The 18,468-nt window shown below is 45.8% G+C and overlaps 1 protein-coding gene across 9 annotated transcripts in view; it reads right to left on the bottom strand.

The window, feature by feature from the left end:
- NAV2 (neuron navigator 2) overlaps positions 1-18,468 on the bottom strand; it is a 972,027-nt gene that overhangs the window by 120,163 nt on the left and 833,396 nt on the right. For all 9 annotated transcript variants that reach the window (XM_069623466.1, XM_069623467.1, XM_069623469.1 and 6 more), the window contains 2 exons: positions 11,895-11,918; positions 8,504-8,578 (listed from right to left, as the gene is read on the bottom strand). In XM_069623466.1, coding sequence (XP_069479567.1) covers positions 8,504-8,578; positions 11,895-11,918 — 99 coding nt within the window. The remainder of the gene's footprint in view (positions 1-8,503; positions 8,579-11,894; positions 11,919-18,468) is intronic.

Here is an 18,468-nt window from a genome sequence, read left to right as displayed (position 1 = left end):
ATTGTAAACTTATGGCTTTTTGGTCACTTTTCCTGCTGTAAAAGGCACCATTACAGCCCCATTTTTGGAAAAAAAATCGTGAGGGGGCAACCCCCCCAAACCCTCTCTAGATCCTTAAAGCTCCCTCGCTACGCTTGGTCGCCCCCACTATTTCAGAAAAATATCAACACACAAAAACTGGAAGAAATCACAAGAAACTAACCTTTGGCCACTGCCCCCGACACCAAAAGCTATCTTTGGGACTGCATGGCTATCACTGCCTGGGATGCTATTGTGTCAAAGGTCACACACCATCGCTTTTGAATATACTGCTTTGGGTGAAGTTGTTGACTTTTGGCTGCTTTGGGCCCCACATTCAAAAAGGTTGGACAAGCCTGCTCTAAACAGAGTGAGTTACTGCTGATCAGGCTCTCTATTGCAACAGAAGGGGGAGGTGGGCACCTTCTCTTTGATCTCTAGAAAGTGAAGTGTCTTTTTCCCCCAAGGAGCGGAAACACCACTCTACCCGCAGCTCCATCTTAAATGAAGTGTAGCAGCGGCCTTTAGGACTCTATGCGCCATTGCCACAATGGATCAGTGAGAACGCTGGCCAGCCAAACAGAGCTGGACAGGAAGTGATTGGTCTCAAGTGGGAAACTGCATACACAGGGGCGGGCTGAACATGAAAAGACACGAGGGAGAGCGAGAGAATCAGCACAACACCCTGGAAACAAAAAGCAACAAATCAATATCCTCAATCGCTGTGTTGTCAATGTTATTTTGGTTCTGTGCATGTCACCAAGAATTAACGCCGGCATTCCCTTCTTTGTATATATATATATATATATATATATATATTTTAAACAGATGTACCCCATACCACTCCCTTTCAATGCTACCCAAACCCCTGCTCTTTAACCGTCTGTACACTGGGGGACGTGCAGGGAGAGGGAGGTGTTACAGGGAACGCCTCAGCAGTGCTCTGATCTGTGCAGTCAGACACCAGTATTTTACCCAATGCAGTGTCCAGAACGTACAGGCGGCAACAACTACTCCCTTAGCTAATGACACACATGCACCAAAAGTGCAACAGGCAGACTGAAATAGAAGTGAGCGGGCTCCCTTATTTAAAAAAAAAAAAAAAAATCATAAAACAAGATACAAAATGTAACGAGGGTGTAGGCTAGCCAGAGCCAAGATAGTAGGTTCATCCCGGAGCTTTGAGATGGGCTCAGTACATGGGCATAATTTGGGGGTGAGAGGACAGGGGTGTTTGTCCCCCACCCCACCTTTTGTGGCACACCATTTTGTCCCACTAATTTGGCAGGGGCCCCTTTCATTTAGATGTCATGCCCCACCCCTCAGCACAGTTACACTCCACTGGCTCGGTAGCAGGCCTCTACGAAGTGCTCGGTCTTAACCTAGGGTGACCAGATGTCCCAGTATTTAGTGCTCTGTCCCCCTTTCTGAAGATTATGTTCCCATTGGAAACGGCAGTGGTCTCGGTTTTTGGTTGACTGTCTTCATAGCTGGCAGGCAGCAATGCAAAATCTCGCACAGCAGAAATGCTGCATTTTACAGCTTAAGACAGTCTTAGTTTGTGATAAATTAATTATAATATGTGTTTCTTTGAACAGTAACACACCCCCTTCTACTGCAAACGCTACTGAAGTGTAGTGCCTTGACAGTCACTTTCAAGAGTTAGTCCTACTTGCCCTGTCCCGATTTTGCACTTTTTAAATCTGCTACCCTAGCTTAAGGTGTCTCGGGCAGCAAGATGAGGACTATGCTTTGAGTTAATTAACCGGATGTTAATCCGGAAAACGGTGGTTTTGATGAATTATAGTGTTGGTGCAATTTACTGTTGGGAGGGGGCAAAAAACAGCGAGCATTCCTCAACGAGGCCAGCGTTGAGACACCAAGTGATCGGAATCACCCGCCCCCTTACTCCCCTTGCTTTAGAGTTCAGACTGCCTGGAGGCAGGGAGGGAGGGAGGGAGGGCAGATACCGGAGGGATTCCCAGGGAGCTGCCCAGAATAAATGCCCTTTCATGGCAGAGAGCCGTCCCTGTGATGCCCCGAGTTAGTTATCAAACGCACGAGGCTATCTGCGGGTGGCGTTCTCTACAGCAATTAACAAGCTAATATACAAACAAGGGAGGTCTCCTTAAGAAAAGGTGTGTGAAGCCCCACAGTTCCCTTGTGTTTTCATGTGGATCTCACACCCACGTGCCACCCACTAACAGCCTACATAGCTAGGGTTAAAATGCAACTTCTGTCAAAACTGTTTTTGGCTTAAATGTACCACACTCATACATTTACAAATCAATAAAGAACGATTGTAAAGAGTTAAAATCTAAAAATAGAGAAAGGACCACATGTCCTGTACAAGTTCCAATAAGGCAAATGTATATGCTTTGTAAAATAGTCACACATCGGGTAATGGCAACAGAAGGATTATACCACGCAACATGTGGTAACTTTATGAAAAAATTCCAAAAATTGCAGGGAAAATGCTTTTTCCACGACTCCTTTGAAGTGCAATGCAGCATCACAATATTGTCACAAATACATAAATGCAATATATAGCACTATGGAGGCGGGGGAGTATATATATTGACAAAGTACCTGGGCACGTTTTCTGTACATCAGTCATTTCACAAGGTGCCATGACGAAACGACAAAAGAAGCTCGGGTGAGGAGCAGAGAGAGAGATAGGCCTGTGGCCCTCAGAGCACTATTAATTGAGCGCATTTAATGTTAAAGGACATTTGTAGCGTGCACTATCACCACCAGAGTGGTCTCAAGGCAGATCTGAAACAGAGGGGATAGGGCTGAGTTAGTAGGAGTGAGCGGGAAAGTGCAAGAGAGCAGTGATGTGCTGTTGGCAGCTTCAGTTTGGTTACCACCGTTCGCTGAGCTTGGGTGTACTTTTCGGTTGGTAGCCGTCATGTTCGGTTGTGTGGAGCTATGCGCGATTTGTTTTGTTGTTGCAGTGTAGTGAAGTACGTGTGGTTTGCTGAGCTTTAGAAGTGTGGTTGTGTTTGGTTAGAGTTTGAGAGGTGTATTCAGAAGGGTGGTATTTTTAGTGGGTTAGTTAGTGGCATTGCTATCTAGATGTGATGCATACCAATTTCCAAAATCTATCTAGATGAGCTGCGTCAATATCTCCACATTTGTGTCTGGGTTTGGCATAAAGTAACATTCACATCCTGTCTAGATGTGATGCAAGCCAATTTTTTCATCCCGTCTAAATGCGAGGGAAGCTCATTTTCTCATCCTGGCTAGGTGTGAGGCAAGCCCAATTCTATCTGAATGTGGCAAGAACACAATAGAATACAAGAACACCGGACAGAGACAAAAATTGCACTAGCTTCTGGCGTAATAACTAGGGATTTTGCAAATTAAATATTGACTGCAGTCTCATGAGAGGCTATGTCTGTGCAGGGCCTTCGGGTCCTCACTATGAGAATCACTGGCGACTCCACTTGAGGTAAATAGATGTAGACTCAAGTACCTCAACTGAGGTCAATATTTTCTTCCTTACTAGATTGTATACAGATATGCTAGGAACAAAAAGAATCATTCCACCGCCATGGTCCCCAAAGGGGTTCTTTTATTACAATTATGCAAACGTTACACACTCGCACACCTAGATCCACACCAAAAGACAACAGAAGCAACCAAACGTGTTCGAGGCCATGGGAAGAACACGGACCTGGGCCAGGCCCCTCCAATCCTGTCCATCAACAAACAGAGGGGGGAGGGAGAAGACACCCTTGTTTTCACATGCACAGTGAAAACAAACACCCTGAGCACAATGACACCAGGATGCGTGGCGCTCCCCCATTCAGTCCCCACAAAAACAAACACGGCCGAGACTGGCAACAGCACAGACAAAGGGCAAGCAGGCAGCATGTGCACTCAATGTGTGCTGTGAACCGAGCCCTTTGCAGCACACTGCACAAGGCTGGATATTGATATATTTTACACAATAGTGGAGTCTTAGTTTCAGCCAGGGGTTCTGGCCTCGACAAGGATCCAACACGTGGTCCCTAGAGGAATTTAACAGAGGACTAGAGGTTTTACAAAGGAAAGGAAAGGCACGAATTTACACTGTACACAGAAACCAAGAGGGAGACAGATGTCACATTCTGTCTTTTATGTGGGAAAGGTAGACAGATACATAGACACAAACCGTATATAAAAGCTGTACCATTCTATAAATATACCTACTATTGTAAGTAATCCGGAATTGTCCACATTGCTCCCAGAAAGTGATCAGCAATTCATGCATCACAGGGGTTGACACTCGTGTGTAGGCACGCAAAGTGATGGTCATTCGCAGATGCCAAGGGCTAAAACCAAACGATTATTTGGCTGATGCGAGCTCACTCGTCAGAACCTGGATCATGATATAGCCATGCCAGAAGAAGGTACAACTCCAGGAGCATTCAGAATCCTTCCCATCATTTACCAGCCAGTGATTTGAGGTGATGGCGGAGCATCCGATATTGTTTTATATTGAGTATCAACTGGCGGATACCAGGGCCTTACGCGAAGGTGATGTTCACTTCTTTACCAGACATCATTTGTGTTGTATAGCTCCCCCACCCCTGTTCACTGCCTTCTTTCCACCAGAGTCCACATGACCTCACTAGTCTCCAGGCTACCTGTAACGGCAAACATCCTCCCACTTCCTGTGCAAGGCCGACGCGAGGAAACTGGATCTAAATCATTCAAGGGATTTACCGGGGACTAATAAGAGAAAAAAAGACGGAATATGACTGGTTTTTTGCTTAATGCCCTATTTGTTTTGAGAAAGGCTCTTGAGCAGCCGAAACACGTGTAAACCAGGAATAAAGGGCTTTGTGTTTTTGAAAGAACTTATGTGTGGCACAATCTTTGAGTGGCAGACCATTCTGATCCTCCCACTTCCCCTCTCTGTCCAGTCTCATAAGTCTTCCATGCCTCCATTTTACTCATGTTGCTACTGCCTCGCTTCCCCAACTGCCATCTTCTTCCACGCTCCACCTCCTGATAATCGTCCTTCAATATTGATGGCCGCCTGTTTCCAATGCTCCCTGGCACTCCGGCCTTCCTTGATGCTGCACTCTTAGTACCCCAGACTACACCGCTCCACAGCCTCAACCCGAGGTACTTATAGCTATAACCACCTCTGTGGGCAGCATTACCACTTGGTCATGGTGGCAGAGCCTTCGTTAAGGACCTTGCTTCACGCTGTGCTTTAACCTGGGCCGGGAGCATTATCAGGCAGTAATGCACACCAACTCTGGAGGGTTACTGCTTGAATATATATCTTTAAAAGTCAAAAGCCAAAAGTCAGGGGTTTAAACCATGCATACACGGGCCAACTACAACCACCTTCTCGTCTTACGGATCAGTTAATGGAATATCCCAGTCCATTAATCAGATTACAGGGGTTCCATACAATATCTAAGCAATCCATAAGCTTCCATTGGCTCGCCAAGTAGTGGGAACCTTGTCGTCTGATATCTACAGTTACTTCTTACAGCCACAGCCAACACCGAGGTGAGAATCCATGGTGGTGGGTCCTGTGTTCAAGAAGATCTTCAAACAAGTAGGAGTCTCACTGAAAAAAAAGAACTGCTGGTGCTGGGGGGGGGGGTGTGGTGCAGTTGTCTGGTTCAATGGTGGTACAGGTCCTGTGCTTGAAGGTGTCGATAATAGCCAGCAGTGGCAGTTCAGTTAGGTGATGCACAACAGCTCAGAGGCTCTAGTCAGTTGCTTGTGCGGTTTCCAATACTTCTACCTCGGGCCCGTGAAGGGAGAGGTCAGAAAGGCTAAGCTTGCAAGGGTTTGTTGTTTAACTGGTATAAATGTGGAAAGAGTGAGACTTTTTTTTTTATCACCGTCAGGTAACGAGAGGTCTGGTACTGTCTGTATCGGGGAAAATCTTCAGAATTAAGAATGGAATTGGAGGGTTGCAGGTTAAAGCATGTCCTCCACATTGATGTCTTGCTGAATGCTTCGGGACCATCCCAGGTCACTAGGCTCCAGGTAAGGGAGCTTGCACTCCTTATGTAAGGAGAAGTGGGACTGTTGATGGTGCCTAAGACCCAAACATGGGGCTGAAACCTTTTGAACTTTCTGGCAACCATTAAATCACTGAGGGTTACTTACCTTCAACTTTCCTGTGCTTCTTCCCAGGCTCTCAGGTTAAGATACAGGCTTGAATGTCAGATCACCTTTATGCATCTTTTCCTGCCTGGTTCTAGCAACTGCAGCCCTTGCTCTTGGAGGCAGTTAGTAGCCATGACAATATGGCCACATCAGCAAGCCACTGAAATTGAACGTGAATTTCCATAGGCATTCCATAAAGGGGGGGGGCAATCTAGGTTTAGCAGGCTGTGCCTCTATAGAACCATAGGCTGCCCATAAACAAAGGGGAGCATCTAGTCAGCTTTATAAGGCAACATATGGTACTATGACCCAGGTGCAGGGTCCGTATTGGACTAGAATCTATGAACCATCAGCACTGACGAAGCTGGCTGGTGCTAATGGGATTTGTAGTTCAAAACATCTGCCTAGTGTAAGATTCAGACCCCTGCCCTAGAGACTTAGGGTCTCTGAATGGCAAAGATGGCATGTAGGTCTCTGTTGAGGCAGATTTCGCTTTCTAAACAAACATCACTCACCCTAATTGTTTACTTGTACAGTGTAACCTTGTGGGGAATTCATGACAAACTACAGGAATTTAGGTTGGAATTCGAAATGTTTAAATATTGATCAAGGTTGTTTTTTTTTGTTGGTTTGAGGACCCTATCTGCAGAGTGTAAGGGTTTAAAGCAGGGGTGAAAGATTTCCCGATGTATTGTGTGAGCAGAAAAAAATCCTTCGGAAGGGTGGAGGTTCAGCGATTGGCTAGATCGGAGCTTTGAGCAAGGAACAGAATAGAGTGCACTACTAGATCATGGAAACTGTGGATAAGGCGATACATCCCTGGACAAATGGAGAGAGCAGTTATCCGCCCTGTCCAACAACTGTCCCCCATTGAGGAGGCCGAATGAAAATACTCGGGCCTTAATTATGGAAGAAAACACCTGACTGGGCAACAAGAGTTCTGTTTCTGCCTGGTGGATGAGCAAAACTGGCTGCTTGGTGAAGTGCTTTGTCAGCATCAATGACTATCCAATGCATCCGCTTGGCCTGCAGACTGCGGGACACACTGGAGAGAAGTAGAAACCACTACATACTGGAATGGGGATATTAAAAGAATATCTAACACACCGCCAGATGTGGTAGAATGAGAGCCAAGTTCAGAATGAGAACCTGAGAAAGAATTTAATTTTGACAATGGGGTGCATTAAGAAGAGAAACAAGAGAAGTCGCTTTGCAAAGTGGTTTCCAAATGGCGGGCGGCAGAATCGTCATTTTGTGAACGGACAGGAAAAGGAAACTGTCTAAATTCCCCTCACAGTCAATTCATCTGCATAACATTGTGATTAAATTGCACTGCTTCCACTTTTTAAAGCACCTGTTGAATAGAAAGGTGTTCACAGACAGTCAAAGAGGATTATTATCCATGTATCCTTCATATTTAATTGGATGATTACTTTCTGATGCAAATGGTCAACTTAGATTTACAAGGGAAAATAAAGGCACCCTTTGTAGACGCTGGCACTTATCACTCCAGTAGCAGAGAAACCACAATTAAATGGTTAATTTAGTTGCCAATTCTCACTATCACTAGTTTATTGTCCACATTACCTTCCCTTTAACACCTCTTTCCTTTATATTTCATATGGCAGCCATAAAGTGTATCCGGTTTTTGTTTTTGGAGGACAAATGGTGTCAGTCTCACTATAAAGATATTGTCTACCAAGAAGTAGAAAGAGATGGCGCCATTTCAATAAAACCATCGGGTTACCGGAAGTGATATCACATGACTCTCGGCCCATCACCAACATCACAGATGAGGTCATCACATCTTTGACACTGATGACAAGCTACTTGGAAGCATAGCAACAGTCATCTATAAACGCCTACTACTACTAATAGTAAAAAGCGAAAAAGTACTCTTGCTTTTAGAAGAATGTTTAGTCAGACTGATTTATTCATAGGAGGCGTATGCAGATCTATAGGGATTATAAATGGCACTCCCTAAGCTATCCCCAAATGACACCCATGGAAGAGACACTGTCACGGACAGAGACCTTGTGTTTGTAATTTCTCTTTTGGTAAGAAGACTCTTGCAATAAGCTTTGTTTACATACTTCAAAATACTCGGAAGGTTTATGTGCCAAGGACGAGTATACTCGTCCTTTTTGCATAGACTTGCATAATAGCCTGGCACTCAAGGGGTTCTTGCAGAGTGTACCTGGCCTTGTGCAATAAAGACTAGTAGTCCTTATACACCAAAAATGTGCTGCACAAGTACATTTATGTTTAGGCCCATTAACAAATAAGCCCAGCAGCTATCATGTTACATGAATTGATGGAGCAGTCATTAAATGTAATTTTACCCCACTGGGTTACTTACGTTAGCACTCAACTGGGTGGTTAGAGCAGATACCTTCTCCTGAGAAGCATCCAATTCCCTTCGGAGCTTGCGGATCTAGAGGAGGGCAAAGGAAAAAGAAAGAAGACTGCTCATTAATTGACGCACAGAAATAAATATGAGCAGGCGAATTATCACAGCTATAAAGTGGATTATTTTGGGGGGTGTTGGTAATTATGTATCAATATCAGTTGTTTCGCAACAATTGGTTATGTGTAAAATGCCTCAACTGCAGCTATAAACTCTCAGCAGGGCGGCCGTGATGCAGGCTCCTTTCTAATAAAAGACGGTGAGTGTTTCCTGGCATCAACTGGACTCATCAAAATAAGGGCAAGGAAGACACCCACTGAGATAGGTCCTCAGCAGTCCAGCCAAAGGGACTTGCTTTGCCGAACAGAGTGATCTTAAATAGAGACAAGCGGGTCAGAAAGGAAAGTGGAAGAGTGCCCAACATACGGCGATTCCAGATCAGGGGTCTGCAACCTTTGGCTCTCTAGATGTTTTGGTCTACAAATCCCACCAGGCCAAGCCAGAAAAGCCCATGGTGAGGGTACATTTGGAGTTGTACTCCAAAACATCTGGAGAGTGTGAGACAGACATGGTATCACGAGAGATGACACCAACGACAAAAGTATATTTTCAGTAGCTGTATTAACTATCAGGATGGAATAACGGCTAACTAACCCTAAACTATGTCAGGATTTCCCTGCCTAAAGAAAACTAAGGAAACTCTATGCCAGGAAGTCCAAAAGAAAGAGTCGGTCTCTGTCAAACCTATGCTGTCCTTACAAATACAAAAATTAGTGGGGGAACGCGCTCAACCGAAAATCAGTGTTCCAAAAGAAATGTTCAAGGAGTGGCAATATAGATTTCTTTATGGTTCTCCGTTTCATCACAGTTCCAATGTGTGAGACACCTGAAGGTTTCTCACTCACTAGTCCCCGGGGATCTGGCACCCAGGTGGCCATGACATGGCCATCGCTATTGGAACCAGTTCCTGGGGGTGGACCAGTGCTGAGGATCACCTGGATAGGGGGTCTTTTCTGGTATTCAATGGTTCACAAGTTCAAGTCTCTCATTTGCAGTGTTATCTTTGGAAGAAAAGTAGAACTATGCAGCTTCTGTGGTGTGGGCTCATGCAGCCCTTTTTGCCAAAGTCAATAAGGTGTATTCATATTCAGCCATTAATATTCTCCTTTTTAATGTAGAGGCTCACTAGCCCCTCCCAGGTGCTCTGCCGTCAATCTTAGCACTCTACTAATGTTGCGGGCTCACTAGCCCCTTTTTGCTATATGTGATCTTCACAGTATACAAGTTTCTGGCTTTTTATTACTTGTGCCCTTCACAATTCTCTATATACAGCCGTTCTGTGATATTCAGCACTCAAAAGTTTCAAGCATTCAATCTTTCTGGATGATCGGCATTCAAAGCGTAAGCGTTCCGCTTGACATTAGATGCGGTATGGATTTTGGTTAACGTCTGGCTTAACATCCCCTCGCCGAGTGTCCCTGAGACCCGAGTTGCTACAGATGCTTGCCGGACGATCACTCCTGTGCTGCCGGGTGCTTTTCGCAGCGCTCCCCGGCCTCCATGCTGGACTTCGCCTTTGCTTCTTCCACAGTGGTCGTGCTTCGCCTTTACCCCACAAGGGCATTCAGATGGGCACAGCCCCGTGGCTGGAATCCCGGGAACTCTGTTGGTGTCTCGCCAGCTCGGATTCTCGTCCCCTCTGCATGGCTCACTTCACATTCTCTGCTCCTCCTGCAGCTTCTCTCCCGCAACTCTCCATTTCCCTGTGAGACCACCTTTTTAGAAGTTCCTTGATTTTCAAGAGATTTCAGGTGAACCCAATTATTCTCAATTGCCTGACTTTGTGAATACTTATTAGTGAGACATGCCTGATCCACATACATGCACCTCTCTAAACCTCTCTTCTTCGTCCCAGTACCAAGGTGTTTTTTACAATAGGTAATCTGCATTACTCCTAGTCACCTCTTCTTCCCATTACTCAAAGGCGATATAAAGGGGTTGATGGAATGAACCTTACAATAGCCCATTGAGGCTAAGAGAGGGGAGTTTAGGTCAATGTCAGAAAGGGTGGATACCATGTCTTACCCTCAGGCACCCCACTCCTATTCTTTAAGGACCTTCCACCCAAGTGATTCTCCCTCGTATATGTACCCCTGGGGTTGGGATCTGGCAGCCTCACCTTTCCCTTGGTTACCCGAGGGGGTGTCCTAGGAGGGCTAAATGTGAGAATGCTCTCAGATGTCTCACAAGAGCAGAATCTTACAGACCCCTGGTCTAGATTGCTAAAAGGCAAGGAGAGAGCCAGGCACATGCCAAGCTGATGCTAAAAGGCAAGGAGAGAGCCAGGCACATGCCAAGCTGATGCTAAAAGGCAAGGAGAGAGCCAGGCACATGCCAAGCTGTGACATGATGCTTGGCCAAATATAGGACAATCACTCTGTGACCTCGGATGCACCCTTCCCAGTTGTCCCAAATCTAACACTGTCTCTTGTTTACAACGACCCAGGTTTGCAATTGCAGTTATACCAAAGTTAAGCTTGAAATAGGCATTCACCCAAAGTGCTGCGAAAAATACAGATAGCATCAGCGGGATACTTTTAGGATCACCAAAACCAACGCCAAATAGATAAATCTGACACTTTTCTGAAGAGGAGAAATACATTACCGAAGTGCAGAAACGTGCATTTTACAGGTGAAGCCAGTTGATAATTTGTTACTTTTTGGCACTGATGCTTTGGTTACTTAAGCTGTCTGATGAAAAAATAGCACCCTACTAACAGGAAGAAATGCACATATGTTTTTATCAAGTTTGAATGTTCAGTTTTGAAATAAATAATCATTCAACTCTGGCTGAATATTTGTCCACCTATTTATCTGGATAGCTAATATGCATCACTCATGGACACGAGTGCCTTTCAGGGACAGATGGACAGTTAAATCCTTAGTGCGTGCCTCTGACAAAGTGGTGCTTCCACAGAGACAAGGGTTAAAACCTGGCCGGGCCGACTCATGGCTTTATCCTTACAAAGTCGTAAATGGAATACCATATTTGTGGTTGATAAATGGTAATTGCAACACTGGCATGATAAAGCTCTCAGAAACTACTAATCCTGGTATGTGGCTCTATACAAAACATAAAATATGAATTGAATTATTGATTGAAATGAGTGCATTTCAGAGATGACCAGATACCACTGCTGGACTGTGCACAGGGAGGCCAGGTGTCAATGGGCTTGCAAGGCAAGCACTAACACGTACAAATGGTGATCATTACAACTCAACCACAGATTGCTTTTCTGAAGATTTTTGATGCTCTATGCAAAAAGTAAGGAATATTTCTTACCTCCGAATGACACTTTTCTTCGGGCTAAAAAGCAAAGAAAGATGCAGTGAATGGGCAAAAGTGATAATTAGCATTCTGAACAGCTTTACAAGAGCACACGCAATCATCCAATCATTAGGTCAGCTGGATTTCAATGTAGTTGGTCAAGAAAAACACTTCTGCAGTAAGACCTGAACAAAGCCGTATTTAATTGAGCGTTCTCTTAGGGGCGTCTAACAGTTTCAAGTGACCCCTCAAATATATTTGGAGGATGAAACCAAAGGGGTACAAGCCCCAACACGTACTAAAAGTCATCTCCGCTCACGGAGGATTTTTAAAAGTCTAATTTGGAGAAGTCCAGAAACAAGCTTGCACATTTTCTACAATCAATTAAAAACGCAATCCCCGTTTTGGGTGTTGGGTCAGTCAGAAATACACTTTGCAATAGAAACATTGCCCGAAGACCTTCCTTGACAACTACGATTCCTGCCACCTTTAAACGTCATGAAATTAACCTGACCCTATGCAGCCTTATCCCAGCAGTTAAAAGTAACACAATGGGGAGAAACCAAGGGTTCTCCAAATCTTTAAACTCGTTTAAAAAAACATTTTCATACTTGTAACATAACGCAGCACATTTTCCAAGCATGTGCGTCCAAACTCTGAACTCCCAGCCCAGGCCGGTCACATTAATACTGAATATTCTGTCACTGTTGAGTAGAAAGAGTACTTGAAGGTTGAGGGGGACAAAGGGAGCATGACCAAAGGTGCATAAGCGGCTACACCAATCTTCAGCCCCAGTTTTATGTAGTTTTAAAACTGTTTCCGGTGGGCCCGCAACACTGCAGAATTTTAAAACACTGCACACGAGCGTACCATTTATTTTCTGAATAGATAGATAGGGCAAATAAGACCACTGTGCGGATCCAAAGGCTTCAGAAATGTGTTTGTCATTCGTTTTATGTTCCCTGAATGAACAATGCCAGCAAGAACATATTTTCTCTGAAAAGCCTAAGTTCTTCCCACCACAGGTTCCACTGCCCAAACCACATAAGCTAAACATGGCGAGTATCATCACTACTTTGCAACAGCAGATAAACACCGTGTAAAACACCCTGCGGCTGCCAAACAGCCTCAGCAACCAACAGCCAGTAGTTACTATCCCACATATTTTACGACAAGAATTTCTATTTCTGAAAGTGCTACGTATTGGAACCTATGTTTTATCCCACATGTCATTAACCCTAAATTTGCAATGGGTCTTCAAAGAGAGCGTGTGGCGTGAACAAAGCTGTATGATAAGACGAGGACAGAGAAAGCCACATTACCAACGATGAATCAAAACGGACTAGAAAAACAAGTGCCAGAGGAAACACCAACCCTCCACCCCATGGCACATAACTACTAGGTACTGCAGAAAGACTCGGGGACAGATTGGCAATATAGTAGAATTGCCATGAGCAGCCGATACCTCAAGGGATGGGAATGTGCCACTAGCCATCATTCACAGCCTCCAAGCCTTCTCGAAGACTTGTTACTTCTGTGCCACTTTTCATGGTTTGTTCGCAAATGTGCACGGGATACCGTACAACGCGGACAATGAATCAAAAATCAAGAACTCCTTGAAGTCCACAATTGGCTGAAACTCATTCCTGCAGATCGTTTATTCTTTCACTTTTAGAAATGCTTACAATAGCATCACATTACCTGGAAAAGATGATAATCACTAGCAGGGGCTTCGCCAGGGCCTTTCAAACGGTACAGTTGAAATGGGCCCCCAGGCTCTCCAGGCCTCCCAACAAGCAGCTGCCACTGGGTGAGAGTCATACTACACAGCAAGAGGTTACTTGTTTAAATTCATGACATTCAATGTGCTCTTTGCGTGCGCACTGTAGCAGCTGTCTTTGCAGGCTGCCGTCACAAATTCACTTAAAACGAGTGCTTTGGAAAGCACAGGTTGCAGGCTGCCTTTACTGGGGCCCAGCATCCAGCACCCTTTGCATCTCCTACTTGCCTTTATTTATTATTTGCATTTATAAAGTGCACAAGAGCCCTTGGGCATCGTGGCGCTGTTACAGAAGGCTTAGTTACATAAGTGCATACAAAAAACATACATATTGCCTTACCCCATTTTCGTCCACATTACCAACTTCCGGACAAAGAGCAATTACTAGCTCTTCAGTGGACCTTCAGGGTTTCAGCTCAACCCTTGCTGCCTGTCCCGTGTTAATCTATGGTGACTGACATGCCACTGCATTTCTTTGTATCCATTATCATTTAAGTACACCATGGGTGCCTCAGAGCCTTTTGCAAGGGGGAAGGGCCAAACATCATACCGAAATGGGATCCCACAATTATTCAGCTGGCCCTGATCACCAAAATATCCATGGAAAGGCTACATCTACTCCAACTATGGCACAAATGCATACACCATCGAGGTGTAAAAAATCCACCGTAGTCTTAATGGATTATGCAAATTATACAGCAACCGTGCCCCATCATGTCTCCTGTAAATCAATATTCCAAAAGTGAACCTGGCCGCGTGGACAGAGGCACAGATGGAAGCAAGCCCTCAGTGCAAGGAGTCCGTTTACATCAGTCAGAGGAAGACGAGTTTCTACAGGACAGCTTGCGCTGTGGCTTATGTGAAACACGAGAGGGTCTGGAGTACAATTACCCATGGGACAAATCCCCCAGTTAACAAAAACCTGCAGCCTCAACCAGCACCGGAAATCAACCGCCATCTTGTTTCCCAGCCTCGAGCGATAGGCCGAGGATGAAGGGAAAGCAATACCAGTTAACTTTACAGGCCAGGTTCAGGCATGCTGTCCGGGAACCAGGGGGACCTTTCATCTCCACTGAACCGGGATGGCCATTTCATGAAGCAAACAGCGGTCTTCAGAAGACGCTGCGCACAAGGTCACATCCATGAACGGAAGAGAAGCAACACCAAGTCCTGGAGACCAAGCAAATGAAAATCGCCTGTGGAAGAAAGCTCAACAACATTATGTAACCCTGTTCCATCATAGAAGTAATACATTAATTCATCTTTCATAACACGCTAAATACTGGGACCAGTCTTTAAGAGCAGGACAAATGCATTGCACGCCCCCCCCCCCTCCAAGACATTCCTCCCACCCCTAATACATGAAGGAAAAAAGGTGTATAATAAGGAGTATTAATGCAGTCGCAAACAGACGTGGCAACATTAACGCAGAGTGATGCTCGGAGGGAATCATTTAACAATACTTTAGGACTCAGGAATTTACAGACCAATCTGAAGTGGGGCCCTATGGTATGTAATAGAATTTCCTTTTGGGTGTAATTCTCCCCACTTGTGAGTCCCCCAGCACTTTTTGCTGGACCCTTTGATGTTGTACCAGTTCTCCTGAGTGAGTGGGATTTTTTTTCTACACTCACTCTTTTACTCTACGTTTGGGAACCTTTTTCAACCGTTTTGGCTGCATCTTTTTTGAGGCGTGCTTTCCTCCAGCTTTTAAGGCATCTGCAATTTATTATTGCAGCACACATCACTTTATGGACAGGGGTCCTCGTGGCTTGCTTTCTAGATCTCATGGCCGGCCTTGATACTGCAATGAAGCTCAAACTCCAGGTAAGCCCAGCAGGACCACAATATTTTTCCACGGAAGCCGTCACCATCTGAAAATGGCCACTGCCATTCCCTGCATTGCAGGTATCGTGTGTCCCCCACACGGAGCACACCCCGCTGTGTCTCAATTGGACCTTGCAAGATTCAAACGGCTAATCCGCGGGGTCAGCAAGCGAAGCCAGCCCCCTACCTAAGGCCCACTCTTAAGGCCCTTTTTGTCTCCCGTATGGCCTGTACGGCTGTTGCCGGAGTGCCGGTTTGCCGCCCAGCCCCTCTGCCGTTCCGTTTTCATCTTCACTCACAGCATTCAGCCCCACTTCAACCTGACGACTACCAAACATTTCCCTACCTCCTTTCTTAGGAACTGGCATCTGGTCTGAACTTAAGGTCCAGGTAAGATTGCTTTCTTTATCACGCCCGTTCTCACCTCTCTGCCCTGTGCTTTCTTTCACCATTCACCGGTCTGCACGGCTGCTTAATGTCAAACCTGAAACCAATGAGCCTTCACTATTCACCATGCATCAGTTGCCTGTGCTAACCCGGCTAGCCCCCTGCTGCCCTCCACACTTAACCCGACTTTGCCCTACAACTCGCTGGCAACGCCACTTTCATAGTTCTGTGCGCAACTCCTTACTCTTTCTACAGCTGGCCGACTAACTCTCTGCTCCCATTACGTTGGCTCTTCCCTTACCATTGTTCGCTTACATGGTGGAGGCCTCTAACCATCGAGACTTTGCTTCCCCATCCGGCACTCTCAACTTCGGGAGGCACTGCTGCTCACCTGGCTGTTCCGGCTGTGTTCTGAACATTACTTCCTTCCACCGCCGGACAGACATTCTCGGCCTCTCACTGCTCTTATGTAACCTACTTGCTCTGAGTCTTGCCCGGAGTTGTATGATCCACCTGTACACTCATAACTCATGTAGCCACCTCACCTCAGTTGCAGCAGCACTATTATTTTCATTTTGTATGCTTCCTAATGGCCTCAGAATCTTTTACGTCTGCTGCCTAGACTGGTCGTTGCCACTCTGTCTCTACCAACATTTTCTGCTATTGATGCTCACCAGTGTATCCTGCCTGCCTTAATCCCAGTGAAATTCTCTAGACCTCTCTGTGCTAGTCATGGTGGTGAACTTTTGTTGTAATATCTGCCCTATAAGATATGTGGCTTCTCATACTTACTCTGTTGTGTCACTGCCTTTTGCGCACTACTTGCTGCTCCTTGTTGATGGCCTCCTGCTCCTTGGATTGGGCTTCAAATGTGTGCCCCCCTCGGTTTGTCACTGTGTCTACTTGTCTTTGCATAACTTTGCTCCGCCCTACTCCTCCGAGTTGTGCTTCTTCATCTCCTTCCCACCCATTTGCCTCCTCTTTCAACCCTTTGTCTGTATGTTAACTTGCTTCACTTCCTCCATTGCCCCCTTCCCTCCCTCCTTTCACTGTTCCCTCCTCCCCATCCTTCAGTCTCACCCCCTCTTTTTTTCTCTCTCTTCTTATTACACTTGCATGTTCCAAAGTGTGATAAGGAGAATTTCTAATAGGACCATTTCTGTTTGTCCTATTTTGTTTGCCTCTTCACCCCTGTGCCACCCCTACCTGTGCTCCCCCTCCTCCACCCCTCATTTCATGTTATAGCACTTGCCCAATCCGAATTGTCGCAAGGCCAAGGAGGACTGTTTTTTTGGCTTGTCCTTTTCACTTCGCCCCTCACCCCCGTTACGCCCTTTCCCTCACTCCCTTCCTCCCTTCCCTTTTTTTCATGTCTCAGCACTTGCACATTCTGAATGTCTCAAGACCGAGTAATCGTTTTTACTCTTTTTTTTTCCCTGTGTTGGCCTTGCTTCTTGTCTTGATTCACCAAGAAACACCACCTGGCTGTATGGAGCGCATTACAAATAACCAATAAATAAATAACAAATGTTACCAAGGACAGGGGGATATTTTCTATCCTACTTGTGCTTTTCTTTTGTGAGATCAGCACACACCACCTTATGTTGAGTGCTGAGGGGACACATTATATCCCTTTCCTCACCCTGCTCCTGTAACTTTCTAGTTATAGTGTCAAGTCCACCTGAGTGGCTGGTGGCAGTGGATGATTTTTTACTGATTTTGCAAACTTACATCATAGGCTGGGTAAGGGACGCATGAAGCACCCTTTTTCTAAAATGGTGGCAATCTTCTTCTTTCACCAACTCACAACGATTTGTCGTTTCCTGAGCCTTCTTCTGCTGCCCTGTGCAGGGGAGGTCCTACTCATTGTTTTGTCTTCACCTGGCTCCCACCGGAAAGCCCGCTCGAAGGCGCCAGTGTGTCTGGGAGGACAGGAAGCTGGGAGGTTACAGAAATTCTGCAGGTCTTTGTCCTCCAGTGTGCCTGCTTGGATCCAGTTCTAACTGGGAGCAAGGCTGACCCCTTACCACAGTCACCACCCAAAGTTTGAATAAAGTATGCCGATTGACTGGGTTCCTGCATCAAAGGCAATGGTGTTGATGCTGAAGCCAGAGTCAACCACTGGAAGATCCATTCCAAAGAAAAAGAAAGAAGAGGATGTCTGCAGCTACCTCCAGTGGCCGCCAAAGCTGACTGAGTGACTGCTGCGGCTCCAGCCACCTCCTCTGTGCGACAGGAAAGATCCAGACCCTTGGACTTCCTTCCTTAGACTGGTGGGCCTAATCAGTCTCGAGACCATTTGCAGTTTGAGCCATCCCAGACAGTGCTGCGACCTTCCAGGGCTGCAAAACCCAAATACCATGGGACCTCTGGGACTGCTGCAGTGCATCTTCTCATCGAGTGCAGTTCCGGTTGCAAACATCTGGGCATCTCCCCTAGCATACAAAGACTCCATCCTGATTGTAGAAGTCCCCTCAGAAAAGTCGAGGACCGAGAGAATGAAGAAAGTCTGCCACATGACAAGCGTTGCTGCTACAAAGCCTGTGTCGAGCCTCCATAACCAAGTGCTGTGAAGATCGTCTGCTGATCGTCACT

The sequence above is a fragment of the Ambystoma mexicanum genome, chromosome 11 (assembly GCF_040938575.1).
Source record: "Ambystoma mexicanum isolate Mex_15411 chromosome 11, UKY_AmexF1_1, whole genome shotgun sequence".
NCBI lineage: Eukaryota > Metazoa > Chordata > Amphibia > Caudata > Ambystomatidae > Ambystoma > Ambystoma mexicanum.
This window is presented reverse-complemented; position numbering and strand designations above follow the sequence as displayed.